The following is a 15218-nucleotide window of genomic DNA, read 5'->3' on the forward strand; positions in this document are numbered from 1 at the left end:
GTATTTCTGCGAATAGTTTAGTCATTCACAGTTATTCAACATACAATATTGCTGTTACTGTGTACAGTGTTCTAGTTCTAATAGCTTTGCTTTTCTTCTAAGAACTGCTTGTTCATATTCTTTGATCATATTTATCTTTAAAATAATGTCTCTTGTTCATATGTAACTATTTTAATAAATTCCCTAGAGATCTTGGATATTAGATCCTTTTCAGATAAATTTTGTGCAAAAACTTTTCCTCATGTAATTATTTCTCTTTTAATTCTATCTATAGAATCTTTGCTGGCATGAAAAGCTTTTCAGTTTTATATATCATATATATATATAATTTCCTGTGATGATTCTTTCTATGCCTTTGGTCATTTCTCTCACTTATTTTTTTAAGTGAAATTTTGTATTTCAATTGGCAAAAATCTGTCATCTCTGGTCTTCTACCCTGCTCTCTACAATTGAGAACAAAAGCAAAACAAAAATCATTTTTATAAAAATTTACAGTCAAGGAAAATAAATTTCCATTTGTATTTATTGACATATATCTGTATATATGGTATTTAAGAATCTCTGTGCATGTACACATATAAATAATTCTAATTTTCATAAAATGACAATTCACTTTTTATCATGAAAGTATCTATAATATCACCACATCATTTATTTTATTCTTTTTGTCATCCAATGAGTATTTAGAAGAGTCTCTTCTTTGGCCCACAGCCTCTCTATTATTCTTATCACACACATTCCTTTTTTTAAATTAATCTTTCTTATTAATGGCCAACCCTTTTACTGACCTATGAAATATCATGCTCCATTAAGTTTCCCAGCTGCCAGGATTCTCTTAAAGATTTGAATCTAGAATGGAAGAAGCAATATTAGCAAGACAATGCCATTTAACCAAGAGAGGTTTCATAGATTGCTTTTTGCTTAATTGACCTGATAACAGATAGAACTTAAATTTTCTTCCTGATTTTATCTCTAATTTTGTATTTCTTTTAGTGATCATTTTGGGAAAATACTTGGGTAAAATATATCTTTGAATTTTCTTTACAAATAATGTGATGTGAAGAGTATTACATAAATTTTACATATATACATATAAAGAAAATATGTGAATTTCTGGTTATGTACAAAACAGTTATGACCATTTAATATAAGGAAAAATATATTTCCCTTTGCAGGAAAAATTTAAAATTTATTATAAAATGAAGAAAGGATGTTTCTCTGTAAGTTATTTTACCTGTTTGCGTTTTCTTTCTATGAGTTATGACATTCAAAGTCAAAGTGACTCTACACTTTAAAAAATTATCATTTTAAGAAAGAGCATTTCTCACATGTTCATTAATTTGACTTTCCTCCCTCCCAACTTTTTACTTCATGAGATGTTGTATTGCCATACTAAACATAGAGGAAAGAAATCATATTCAACCTATGGGGTTTTTCCCTTCAATTTTCAGAACAATGAGGTGTTAGAGCTGCAGAGAATAAGAATGAAGGATGAAATTCGAGAATATAAGTTTCGAGAAACCCGCCTCCTTCAGGACTACACTGAATTAGAAGAGGAAAATATAACTTTACAGAAGTTAGTGTCCACATTGAAACAAAACCAGGTAGGTTTTTTTAAAAAAAAAGCTTTATTAGTTACAGTCCAGATGAAAGTATACCCTCTTTATGCTGCTTAGTAAGTGACTTTTTTCTCTCTCAAAAAATGATTTCTCAAATTTCATCATCATTTTTCTCTCCTAAAATTAACATACCCTTGCTGATCTTATTTTTGTGATTCATCATAGGGTGTTAGTAGCTATGTTTGTGAAGCACGAGCTTTGGCAGCCCTTACCAAATGAGAAGGTCTTCAGGGATTATCTTGGTGATAAACTGTAATATTTGAGAACTATGCTATTTAAGTTCAGAAAGGTTAATCATTGGAAGGATAATCACTAATTGATATATTATTCTGGCCACAGCAAAACATGAAAACATATTTAAGTAGAGAGAACACTAATGAATTATAATGGCTTTTTTTAGTTTATTGATATATTAACAAATCAAACTTAGCAAAACTCACTTTCCCTATAAAATTTATACAATGAAATTTTCTTACACTTTTCTTGCTATTATTTTTTAGTTTAAATAGTATGTTTTAATAGATTATTATGCAGGCAAAGATGCCTCAATTTGGATTTAAGTCTGTGTTATTAGAACGAAAATTCTGTTTATTGACAAGAGCTTAGCATAAGCATTAAAAGTAAAGAAGACTGAACTCTTTTGCAAACGTGTTTCTATAAACGTTTGGAATTATTTCAACCTTTTTTTTTTTTAAGGGCACTGGAGCATATGATTAGGAAAGTTAAAACATCTTTCCTTTATTATTAAAATGATTCTGATTTGTAGAACTTTTTGAGATTTAAAGAAGAACAGAATTGACAATAAAAGTTAAGATCAGAACCATTAAGAAAGAATTTTCTCTGATTATTAGAAGAAATTGTCTTCCTCATTTCTAGTTTGAAAATTTCAACTAATGCATACATATCTTAATATAATTTCTCTTCACAGGAAGCTTAGAAAACTATGTATTTGTTTTGTTGGATTAATAATGAGAGGAGCTATCTTTTTTGAAGATGCAGTTTATGAAAATGTTTATTAGTATTTGTAATTTTTGAAGGAAGAATTGTGTACTTGCTATGTACTTTAATATATAAATTCTGGTTTTGAGGAGCTAAAGTCTACTAGAACACTTCAACATACTGTGGGTATCTGGCAAACCAGGTTCTTTGATATGTGGCAAATGTGGGTACTACAGAAAGCTGCAGAAATGTCTACCACTAAAAGTACTGCTCAGCCTTTACCAATAGTACTTATTTACATATAGGTTTAAATAATTGACTTATTGTCTTTTGTTATAAATAACAAATAAATATAAATATGTTTAAATTTTTTTTAAGAAAAAAATATAATGTAAAACTTCAGAGGAAAGATTATGCCATTCAATTAACATATGCCAAGGCCTTTTAGGCTTGTGATAATTTAAAAGAGTTTAAAGTATTAGGTGCTATGGAATACTTAATGGTATGTTCCTGAGATCCAATTTTTAGTTTAATGAATGTTTTTTGTTCTATCTAATTTAGGTGGAATATGAAGGCTTAAAGCATGAAATTAAACGATTTGAGGAAGAGATGGTATTGCTAAATAGCCAGCTAGAAGATGCCATCCGGTTGAAAGAAATTGCTGAGCACCAACTAGAAGAAGTCCTGGAAACTTTAAAAAATGAAAGAGAACAAAAGAACAACCTGAGGAAGGAACTCTCCCAGTATATTAATCTTAATGAAAGTGTGTACAATAATCATATCAATATCTCAGTAGATGGACAAAAATTTGCAGAGGATATGAATGAACCAAACAATGATGACAAAATGAATGGACATATCCATGGGCCACTTGTAAAACTGAATGGAGATTATCGGACTCCAGGAAGGAAAGGAGAAACCCTACACCCTGTCTCTGACTTATTCAGTGAGCTTAACATTTCAGAAATGCAAAAACTGAAGCAGCAACTTATGCAGGTAATTGAAAAGTTGATTTTTTAAAATCTCTTTAGGGAAAACTTATAGATCCAATATTAGTTAAGTATGTATTGAACTAGAATTTCTTTCTAATAGGAATTTCTTATTCATCTTTTTTTTTTTTTTTTTTTTTTTTGCTGAGGCAATTGGGTATAAGTGATTTTCCCAGGTAGGAAGTGTTAAGTGTCTTAGATAGGATTTGAACTCAGGTCCTCCTGACTTCAGGACTGGTGCTCTATCCACTGCACTACCTAACTATCCCTCTTATTCATGTTTTAATTTCTACTTGATTGTATTCTAACTTAATGAATTTCTACTGTAATAAAGAAATGTATGAGAGCTACATATAAATTGAAGAGAATAGTTAAAGAGCTAGTTCTAAAGATTTGACTAGATAAAATTACTCAAATCACTCATTTCCCAGTGCTCCTTCTGTGGGTGTTGCTGATTCTGTCTATCATTGATCAGTTGGAACTGAATTAGATCTTCTCTTTTTCAAAGATATCCACTTCCATCAGAATATGTCCTGACACAGTATTATTGTTGAAGTATATAATGATCTCCTGGTTCTGGGGATATTGGGATAATAGTATGTATCCCATACAATAAAATTGTATCACTGAACAATAATAAAATTTACAAACTGAGTAAAGGTACTGAAGGCATGCCAATAGTGTTGAGAGAGTGAGAGATCAATTTTAGGCAGAATATATCAATTTTAGCAAAAAACATTAATAAAAATACACATACACATATAAACAGAATATAATTAGGGTATTTCTTTATTTTTTTTTTATTATTATAAATTTTTATTGACAGAACCCATGCCTGGGTAATTTTTTACATTATCCCTTGCATGCACTTCTGTTCCAACTTTTCCCTTCCCTCCCTCCATCCCCTCCCCTAGATGGCAGGCCGTCAATATATGTGTACAGAACCAGACAGTTCTCTTGTTGCACAAGAAGAGTTGGATTCAGAAAGTAAAAATAAACTGGGAAGAAAAACAAAAAATGCAAACAGTTCACACTCATTTCCCAGTGTTCTTTCTTTGGGTGTAGCTGCTTCTGTCCATCCTTGATCAATTGAAACTGAATTAGCTCTCTTTGTCGAAGATATCCACTTCCATCAGAATACGTCCTTATACAGTATTATTGTTGAAGTATATAATGATCTCCTGTTCTGCTCATTTCACTCAGCATCAGTTCATGTAAGTCTTTCCAAGCCTCTCTGTATTCATCCTACTGGTCATTTCTTACAGAACAATAATATTTCATAACATTCATATATCACAATTTACCCAACCATTCTCCAATTGATGAGCATCCATTCATTTTCCAGTGTTTAGCCACTACAAAAGGTGCTGCCACAAACATTTTGGCACATACAGGTCTAATTAGGGTATTTTCATGTCTAATGCAATAGCTTATCCTGGCATTACTGTGGGAATGTGAATATAACAGATTGTACTATATGAAAAATACTGCATAATGACTGTATTAAGAAGTTTGTGGAAATCAAACATTTTTATTAAGCAGTTATGTGTTTAATCCCTACTATATTCAAAGCACTGTGACATACTGAGAAAAATACAAATATGCTAACAAACTCAATTGCAAAAGGAACAATTTTAGCTACTTTCACATTATCCATAGAGATTTAACTATAAAAGAATTATCCTTAGACCATTTTTATCAGAAATCCATCAGACAAGATGAGGAAAGTGAAATAATGATAATAATAACAACAATAATCATCTGAGTTTTACATGGTACGTTAAAGTTTGCAAAGCCCTTCATATAATTATTTCTTTTGATCATCAATACAATAGTGCAAGGTAGATAATATAGGTATTACCAATTGCTCAAAAGTATTTACTTTTTTATATTTCTCTTAACTCCTGAGTTTTCATTTTAAAGTTACCACTCAATTCTGGTCTTTTCATCAGGAATGCTAAGAAGCCCTCTTATTCTATTAAGGATCTTTTTTGCCCCTCTGTAGAACTATATGCAGTTTTACTGGCTAAGTTATTCTTGGTTGTAAGCATTTTTTTTTTTAACTTTAGGCATTCTTTCCCATTATTTTCTTCATAACTCTCATTTTAGTGATATTAGAATTTTTAAAAAGTCTTACCTCATGTCTTCTAGGAATCCAATAGAGCTTATGGCAACTCTTTAATTTTCTTAGTGATTTTGCTTGAGTTTTTTTATTTTTTCATGTAGAAACCTCTTCTTTCTTCTTTTTTTTATTGTAGTTTTTGATTTAAAACATATGGGTGAGTAATTTTTTGAACATTGAGCCTTGCAAAACCTTCTGTTCCACATTTTTCCCTCCTTCCCCCTCACCCTCTCCTCTAGATGGCAGATAGTCCAATACATGTTAAATATGTTAAAATATATGTTAAATCCAACATGTGTGTGTGTGTATATATATGCATATACATACATATATATATACAGTTATCTTGTTGTATAAGAAAAATTGAGGTAGAAAGAAAAAAAAAAAGCCTGAGAAGGAAAACAAAAATGCAAGCAAACAATAACAGAAAGAGTGAAAATCCTATATTGTGGTCCACACTCAGTTTCCATAGTCTTCTCTCTGCATGTAAATGACTCTCTTAATTACTGAACAATTAGAACTGGTTTGAATCAACTCATTGTTGAAGAGAGCCACGTCCATCAGAATTGATCATCATATAGTCTTGTTGTTGCTGTGTATAATGATCTTCTAGTTTTGTTCATTTCACTTAGCATCAGTTTATATAAGAATCTCCAGCCCTCTCTGAAGTCATCCTGTTGGTAATTTCTTACAGAACAATAATATTCCATAACAGTCATATACTCATATACATTTTTTCAGCCATTCTCCATTTGATGGGCATCCATTCAGTTTCCAGTTTCAAGCCACTACAAAAAGAGCTGCCACAAACATTTTTGCACATGTGGGTCTCTTTCCCTCCTTTAAGATCTCTTTGGGATATAAGCCTAGTAGTAACATACTGGGTCAAAGGGTATGCACAGTTTGTTGACTTTTTGAGCATAGCTCCAAATTGCTCTCCAGAATGATTGGATTTGTTCACAGTTTCACCAACAATGTATCATTGTCCCAGTTTTCCCACATTCCCTCCAACTTTCATCATTATTTTTTCCTATCATCTTAGTCAATCTGAGTGGTATGTAGTGATATCTCAGAGTTGTCTTAATTTGCATTTCTCTGATCAATCGTGATTTGGAGCACATTTTCATATGACTAGAAATAGTTTCAATTTCTTTTTTTTTTTTAATTTTTATTTAATAATTACTTTATATTGACAGAATCCATGCCAGGGTAATTTTTTTACAACATTATCCCTTGCACTCGTTTCTGTTCCGATTTTTACCCTCCCTCCCTCCACCCCCTCCCCTAGATGGCAAGCAGTCCTATATATATTAGATATGTTGCAGTATATCCTAGATATAATATATGTTTGCAGAACTGAACAGTTCTCTTGTTGCACAGGGAGAATTGGATTCAGAAGGTATAAATAACCCGGGAAGAAAAACAAAAACGCAGATAGTTCACATTCGTTTCCCAGTGTTCTTTCTGGATGTAGCTGCTAGTTTCAATTTCTTCATCTGAAAATAGTCCGTTCATATTCTTTAACCATTTATCAGTTGGAGAATGGCTTGATTTCTTATAAATTTGACTCAGTTGGAGAATGGCTTGATTTCTTATAAATTTGACTCAATTCTCTATATATTTTAGAAACGAGGCCTTTATCAGAATCTTTGAATGCAAAAACATTTTCCCAGTTTATTGCTTCCCTTTTAATATTTTCTGCATTAGTTTTGTTTATATGAAAACTTTTTAACTTAATATAATCAAAATTATCTAATTTCTGCCATACCAGTTTACAATTTTCCCAGCAGTTTTTGTCAAATAGTGAATTCTTATCCCAAATTATTGGTCTGTAATTTTTGTTCCCTCTGTTTTCATCCTATCTCCTTTAGGTAAAGGTGGGTGTGTCATAAAAGGAATTTGGTAGGAGTCCTTCATTCCCTATTTTTTTCACATAGTTTATATAGTAGTAATGGAGTTAATTGTTCTTTAAATGTTTGGTAGAATTTACATGTAAATCCATCTGATCCTGGGGATTTTTTTCTTAGGGAGTTGATTAATAGCTTGTTCTAAATCTTTTTCTAAAATAGGACTATTTAAGCAATTTAATTCCTTCTCTATTAATCTGGGCAATCTGTATTTTTGTAGGTATTCCTCCATTTCACTTAGGTTATCAAATTTATTGTAATAAAGTTGGGCAAAGTAACTCCTAATTATTGCTCTACTTTTCTCTTCATTGGTGGAAAGTTCTCCCTTTTCATTTTTAAGATTAACAATTTGATTTTCCTCTTTTCTTTTTCTAATTAAATTTATTAAAAGTTTATCTTTTTTGTTGGTTTTCTCATAAAACCAACTCTGTAATGCCAGAGCAACTGAGCAAGACAGAGATTAGAGAAAAATTTAATAGTTTATTAAATGGAGAGATATACTGAGACCAAATGGATGAATGGTTGGTGCCAGGGCTGAATGAGACTATCTTCTCAAAGAATCCAGTACTGAGTATTAGACAACAAGATTTTTTATAGGATAACAATAACAATGACATAATGGGGGAGATGCATGGATGGGGGTAACCTAATGGGAGAGGCACTTAGGATGACATAATAGAAGGAGGTACTAGAGAGGTTACTGATATTCTAACAATGTCTAGAATGGATAGACCTTTATCCTCTCAAACATTAAGAAGGAATGATTATAGCCTAAAGATATAAAACCTTTATCTCATCAACATTAAGAGGGAAAGGTCATAACCTGAGGCAGATTAACTAAATAGGACAATGGAGAAACTGGGTCAGGACATTAAAAGGGAACTGTGACATAACAATTCTTAGTTTTATTTATTAATTCAATAGTTTTTTTTTTACTTTCAATTTTATTGATCTCTCCTTTTATTTTTAGAATGTCAAGTTTGGTTTTTGATTGGGGGGTTTAATTTACTCTTTTTCTAGCTTTTTTAGTTGCAAGCCCAATTCATTGATCTTCTTGATGCAATTAGTGGCAGTGCAGAGATTTGTGGGAATCCTCTCTTTGGTCCAATGTGAAAGAATTCATGAACCTGAAAAGTCTGACTGTCAAAAGGGGAGTTTATTGTTGTCTGAAAAGCTAGCTTTTCTAGGAAAACAAACTTCTGAGTGGCAAGAGGTCCTGGCAGAAAAATAACAAAAGGTTATCACTGAGAAGAGGATGTCTTCACAGTGAGCAAGAGTCTTGGTAGGCAGCTGTAGGAAGAGGAGAGGTCCCTTGGCAAAGCATAATTCCTACTTCGGACTTCTGCAAAGATTTGGAGTTTAAAAATGTCTTTTTATAAGAAATCTCAAGACTGAGGTTTCTATTAAATGAGATTCTTTCAATGTTGTCACTGTTCCCAGGTCTAGATTTCCAGTTGAATGAGACCACTTAAGTTATATCAGGTCCAGATCTCCAGCTAAATGAAACCACTTAAGTTCTAGCTAAGTAGGGAGTGGTCGTGGGCTAATCTTAATGAAACCACTTAACTGCCCTGAAGGGTGGGTCTCTGTCAGAGGAGAGTTTCAGAGCTCATCTCAAAAGTCAGGGAGGACAATTTCAAGGTTCACCCCCATCATTCTCTTTATTTTATGCAAGTAAGAATCTAGAGATGTAAAATTTCCTCTTATTACCACTTTGGCTGCATCCCACAAATTTTGATATGTTGTCTCATTATTGAAATTCTCTTGGATGAAATTATTAATTGTGTCTATGATTTGTTGTTCCACCCATTCATTCATTAGGATAAGATTGTGTAGTTTCCATTACTTTTTGGTCCATTTTCCCCTGGCTTTTTTTTTTAATGTAATTTTTATGCATTGTGATCTGAAAAAAGTGCATTTACTGTTTCTGCCTTTCTGCTTTGATTTTGAGGTTTTTATGTCCTACTATATGGTCAAATTTTGTATAGGTTCCATGAACTGCCAAGAAGAACGTGTACTTCTTTCTGTCTCTGTACAATTTTCTCCAAAGATCTATCATACTAACTTTTCTAGTATTCAATTTACCTCTTTAACTTCTTTCTTATTTATTTTGTGATTTGATTTATCTAGTTCTTTGAGAGCAAGATTGAGGTCTCCCCCATTATAATTTTTCTGTCTATTTCTTCTTACATCTCTTAATTTCTCTTCTAGGAATTTCCATGCTATACCACTTGGTACATATATATTTTGTATTGATATTGCTGTATTATTTATGCTACTTTTTAGCAAGTATAGTTTCCTTCCATATTTATTTTAATTAGATCAATTTTTGCTTTTGCTTGAGCTGAAATCAGGATGGCTGTCCTTGCTTTTTTTACTTCACCTAAGCATAATAGATTCTGCTCCAGCCTTTCCTCTTTATGTGCTCTTTACTCTGTATGTATTGCTCTGCTTTAAATGTGTGTCTTGTAAACAACATATTCTAGGATTCTGGCTTTTAATCCAATCTGCTAACTGCTTCCTCTTTATGGGAGAGTTCACCCCATTCACATTTACTAATTCTGTATTTCCTGCTGACTTATTATCCCCAGATTATACTTTTCTCTTTCCTTTTCCCCTTTCCTTCCTTCCCAGTATTTAACTTATAAGCACTATTTGCCTCAAGCAGCCTTTTCCCTTTAGAATCCCTCCCCCTTTCTTATACTTTTCCTCTACTATTTCTGATTTCTCTTCTATTTAGCCTACCCCTTCCCTTGTCACCTTTCCTTTCCCACTTTTCAATAAGGTGAGAGAAGTTTCTCTGTAAACCATAATATTTTCTCTTTGAGTCAAATCTGATGAAAGTAAGAGTCACACAATGTTTATACACTTCCCTTCTTTCCCTGAAATGTAATAGGTTTGCTTTGCCTCTTCGTAAGATGTAATTTCCCTCATTTTACCTCCACTTTTCCCTTTTTCTGGTATAATCCCCTTTCTACCTCTAGTTCCTTTTTTATATTATAACAGTAAAATCAAATTATACATGCACTCTTTATGTAAACCCATTACAGAAATACAGTTCTCAAGAGTTTTTTACCTTTTTGTGCTTCTCTTGAGTACTATGTTTGGAGGTCAAATTTTTTGTTTGGCTCTGGTCTTTTCATCAGAAATTAATGGAATTCACCTGTTTCATTGAATGCCCATCTTCTTCCTTGGAAGAAAATGCTCAGTTTAGAAGGGTAGTTTATTCTTGGCTGCATTTTAAGTTCCTTTGCCTTTTGAAATATCAGAGTCTAGACTCTTTGATGCTGACAAATCCTGGGTAATCCTTATTGTGGCTCTTCAGTATTTGAATTGTTTTTTTCTGGCTGCTTGTAATATTTTTTCCTTGGTCTGATTGTTATGAAATTTAGCCATGATATTCTTTAGAGTTTTAATTTTGGGGTCTCTTTTAGGAGGTGTTTAGTAAATTCTTTCATTGGCTATTTTACCTTCTGATTCTATGATATCAGGGCAGTTCTCTTTGATGAATTCCTGAAAAAAGTGTCTAGGCTCTTTTTTTCATCATGATTTTCAGGGAGTCCAATAATCCTTAGATTGTCTCTCCTAGATTTATTTTCCAGGTCTGTTGTTTTTCCAAGTAGGTATTTTACATTTTTTTCTGTTTTTTCTTTTTCTTTTTCTTTTGTTTTTTGTTTTTTGTTTTCCTTGACTGATTTTGATGTCTCATCAAGTCATTCATTTCCATTTGTTCAATTCTGATTTTTAGTGAATTATTTTCTTCATTTACTTTTTTTTACTTCTTTTTGTATTTGTCCAATTGAGTTTTTAAGTGAGTTGTTTTGTTCTGTGGAATTTTTTTCCATTTCATGAATTTTGTTTTTTAAGGAGTTATTTTCTTTTTCCACTTTACAATTTCTGTCTTCCTGGGAGTCATTTACCTTTTCCATTTCACAAATTCTATTTTTCAGGGAGTTGTTTTCTTTTTCCATTTTGTCAAATCTATCTTTTAATAAATTATATGCCTTTTCCAAACCCTCTTGCAAATTTTCCTTTCCTTTCCCCAATTTTCTTCTAGCTCTTCTTTAATATTCTTTTAAATTTCTTTTAGGAGAACCTTGTGTGATGGGGATCAGGTTATATCACCCTTTAAGGCTTTATCTGGAGACAGTCTAATTTTAGTCTCCTCAGGGTTTGAAATCTGTTCTTCTCTTTCACTGTAGAAATTATCTATGGTTAAAATTCTCTTTGCCTTTTTACTTATTTTGTAAAAACAAACAAACAAACAACAACAACAACAACAACAACAACAACAACAACAACAAACCGTTAAGGTCTGTTTTTAGGGCAAGGGATGTTTTTCAAGCTTCCTCTACAAGCCACAGCAGCTGCACTGGGATCATGCTGACTCACTCCCAGTGATGGGTGGGCATGGCCAGATCCTGTGAGACTCCAGCTCTTTCAGGATTCACTATTTATCTTTTGTGTTTGTGTTGGATGTTTTCTAACTTCTCTGCTGATCTATTGCCTTGCAATCAGGGCAGAGTAGCCGATACTGTGGTAGAATCCTCCCTGTAGATTCTCCACTGCATGGATTTTGCACTGCCCTGCGGAGACCACACCCTGCCTTAGGTCTGTACAGCATGCACTGGTGTCCTGTGCCTAGCCACCTCCCTCCATGCCCAATTGAAACAGATTTTTTTCTGGTGATCTTTTAAATTATCTTCTGCTGGTAATTTGCTGCACTCCCAATATTCATGAATTCTGCCAATCTAGAAGTAAATCAGAGGCTGAATTTGCTTATTAGTTGAGGGCCCTGGGAGAAGATCAGAAAGAAGTGTTTGTCTTCTCCACCATCTTGGTTCCATCCCCCTGATTTTACTTGTTGATAATGTGTAGTTATTCTAAATATGAAATTTGTTTCTTAAGCATCCCTGGCTCCATAATATTTCCTTATCATCAGAGCTTTCTTATATATTGCTTTCATTTTTCTAGGCTTACTTCTTAAATAAAGCTCTGTGTTCTGACCAGGCTCTGTATAAGTCTGTAAGGAATGGTGGGCCTTTCCTAGTAGTAATCTGAATTTTCTGTGGCCTAGACAATGAATTCTGTGTACTTCAGAATTCCCAGGAGTGGTAGTGCTGGGGAAATTTGTCTCTGTGAAAAGGTCTGAAAAGCTAAAGAATTCTTCATTGGAGTCCCAGTTTGGTGTTAAGGTAACACTGATATAGGCCAAAAGCCTTCATGATTAAACCTTGGTCTTAATTCCTGTCTTCCTACTTCAGCACACAGCTAGACTCTTAAGTTTTCTTGACTTGCCCTTGTTCCCCATGCAGGAAGGCCTCTGTGCACTGTGCTCCTGGATTAGGTTGGTTTGTTTCTTTGTTTTAATCTGTTTTTCTATCTATCTACCCTTTCCCTAGTGTCCAGAGTCTTCTGACTGTCTCTGAGAAGAGCTGGTCTGTTCTCCTTCTACTTATTTGAAGACAGTCTCACATGACTTGTTTCTGATAAAACCATGGTAGCTCTTTGTGATCACTGTTCACTTACTACCCCTTAATTAAGCATTATGGAATTTTGCCATTACTCAAAGTCACATTTATTATTCTACTTATATAGTTCATAGATTCTTTCTCCTCTTTGAGGAAAGTAATTACATTCATCTATCTATGCTGTGACATCCTTACAAAATTGACACACACTTAAATGGATAACTGTTGCTAGTTCAGGAATCAAAACTATAGGGCATTACAATTGATATCATAGGATGTAATTTATTGGGGACTAATGACTTGAACTCATTTAGGGCAACAAGATGTTCTCTTACTATCTCTCTAAATATTTTGAATTTCAACTCTTTTAGCTATTTTGGTTCTGACTTTTTTTAGTCCAAAAAATTCTTATCTGAACAAAACAGAAAAAAAGAATTTATTTCTTTATTTTCACTATCATCATTGCTATTATCTCTCCTCCTCTTTGACTCTTCCCTTTTTTTCTTATATACATTTTTTTTAGTTCACATTTTGTTGCCTTTAGATTTGTCAGCCTCAGCTCATTATGAGCATTAGCATTCCTGACACTGTTCTTTCAGGATCACTCTTATATTAGTCATCTGTTACTGCCCATGCTTCCTTCCATCTTTTTTATAAATACTGTAAAATCTTAGTTGTTTGATGAATCTTCTATCTATAGATTCTCTTTTTCTTCTCATCAGAATTACTTCTCTTTGTGTTGACAGAATTTCTTTTTTCCTGAATAGATACTCCTTTTAGCATATTATCTTGTAGAATTTTATATAACCTTTTTCTGAACTCTTTGAAATTTACTCTCTTCATACCCAGAGCACAATTGAATAATTGGCAACTTCCTTATCTTCTATCACAGATTCTAGGAAGGAGTAGCCCTTTTATTCCCAAGATTCCTATCAATTATTCTTCAGCAACCATACTTTATTAGTAAGAATCAGAACTATATTAGAAGTTCTCTTCATAAACTCCCTGGTATTTAAAAAAAATAATACATTTTCCTTAAGGCACCTTATGCAGGTCACTGCAAAATTCTTATTTCATTGTTTGCTTTTTTGGTGAAGTGTTTTGTTTCCAAATCAAATTACTCACAGTTGTCAAGATACTTCTTCCTTGTTCTTATTCTGTCAATAAGGAGAGGTCATGTAGTATAGTAGAAATGGTCATATCTAATTCATGCTAACATGTCCCTTTACTACTTCTGTGACTTTGGCCAAGTCACTTTGATTTTTGAAGCTTGTTTCCTCATCAGTAAGATGGAAATTTCATAGGATTTTAGAGCTGAAAGGAAATTTACAGATAACGTAGTCCAGTACTTTTATTTTATAAACCAAAAAGTCTATGCCCGGATAAGTCAAATGACTTGCCCAGATTTTTACAGGCAGGAAATAGTAGGGTGAAAATTCAAGTTGAGTCCTTTGACTCCAGATCCATTGTTTTATTTCACTGAACTACATTGTACTTTACCCACATCTACATTAATCATGTTTACTTAACTATAAATTCATTTCTTCCATCTAAATTTTTCTGTTCATCTGACATACTATTAGAGAACTTACTTGTATAATTTGTAAGCTTTCTTTTGAGAACAAATAGAACAATTTGTGTAATCTCTTATTCCTAATGAGAAATTGCTCAGGGAACTGGTGAATATGTAATTTTGGATTTTGGATTCTTCCAGGATTGTTTCCCACCAGTACACAATAATTGAGATATCATAGCAATTGTCATATATTCTAATAATTTTAAAATACAAAAATAATCATGACTGGAAAACTAATACTGTTATTAAAGACATTGAAAAGTTAGCATTAAAAGTTTTTAGTTGTATTCTCTTCTTTTAGTAAAGCGGCTCTCCCTTTTTAAGATTGAGTTACACATAAATGAGAAGGAAAAAAGAATATGTCATCAAATTTAGATTAGAAATCTCTTCTTCAGCATTATTACTAAGTTAATAATTTTTAAGAAAAAGAAATTAAATTGATAACTTGTTATGAAGTCATTTTCAGTCATATCCAACTCTTCATGACCCCACTTGGGGTTTTTTTGGCAGAGATGCTAGAATGGTTTGTCATTTCCTTTCCAATTCATATTACAAATGAGGAAACAGAAAAACAGGGTTAAGTATTTGTCTTACA

At 32.7% G+C, this 15218-nt stretch overlaps 1 protein-coding gene across 8 annotated transcripts in view; it reads left to right on the forward strand.

The window, feature by feature from the left end:
* The window catches only part of BICD1 (BICD cargo adaptor 1), a 262487-nt gene that overhangs the window by 108595 nt on the left and 138674 nt on the right, over window positions 1-15218 (forward strand). For all 8 annotated transcript variants that reach the window (XM_051962784.1, XM_051962786.1, XM_051962785.1 and 5 more), the window contains exons 3-4: window positions 1452-1604; window positions 3120-3554. In XM_051962784.1, coding sequence (XP_051818744.1) covers window positions 1452-1604; window positions 3120-3554 — 588 coding nt within the window. The remainder of the gene's footprint in view (window positions 1-1451; window positions 1605-3119; window positions 3555-15218) is intronic.

Source organism: Antechinus flavipes, chromosome 5 (assembly GCF_016432865.1).
Source record: "Antechinus flavipes isolate AdamAnt ecotype Samford, QLD, Australia chromosome 5, AdamAnt_v2, whole genome shotgun sequence".
NCBI classification, from domain to species: Eukaryota; Metazoa; Chordata; class Mammalia; order Dasyuromorphia; family Dasyuridae; genus Antechinus; species Antechinus flavipes.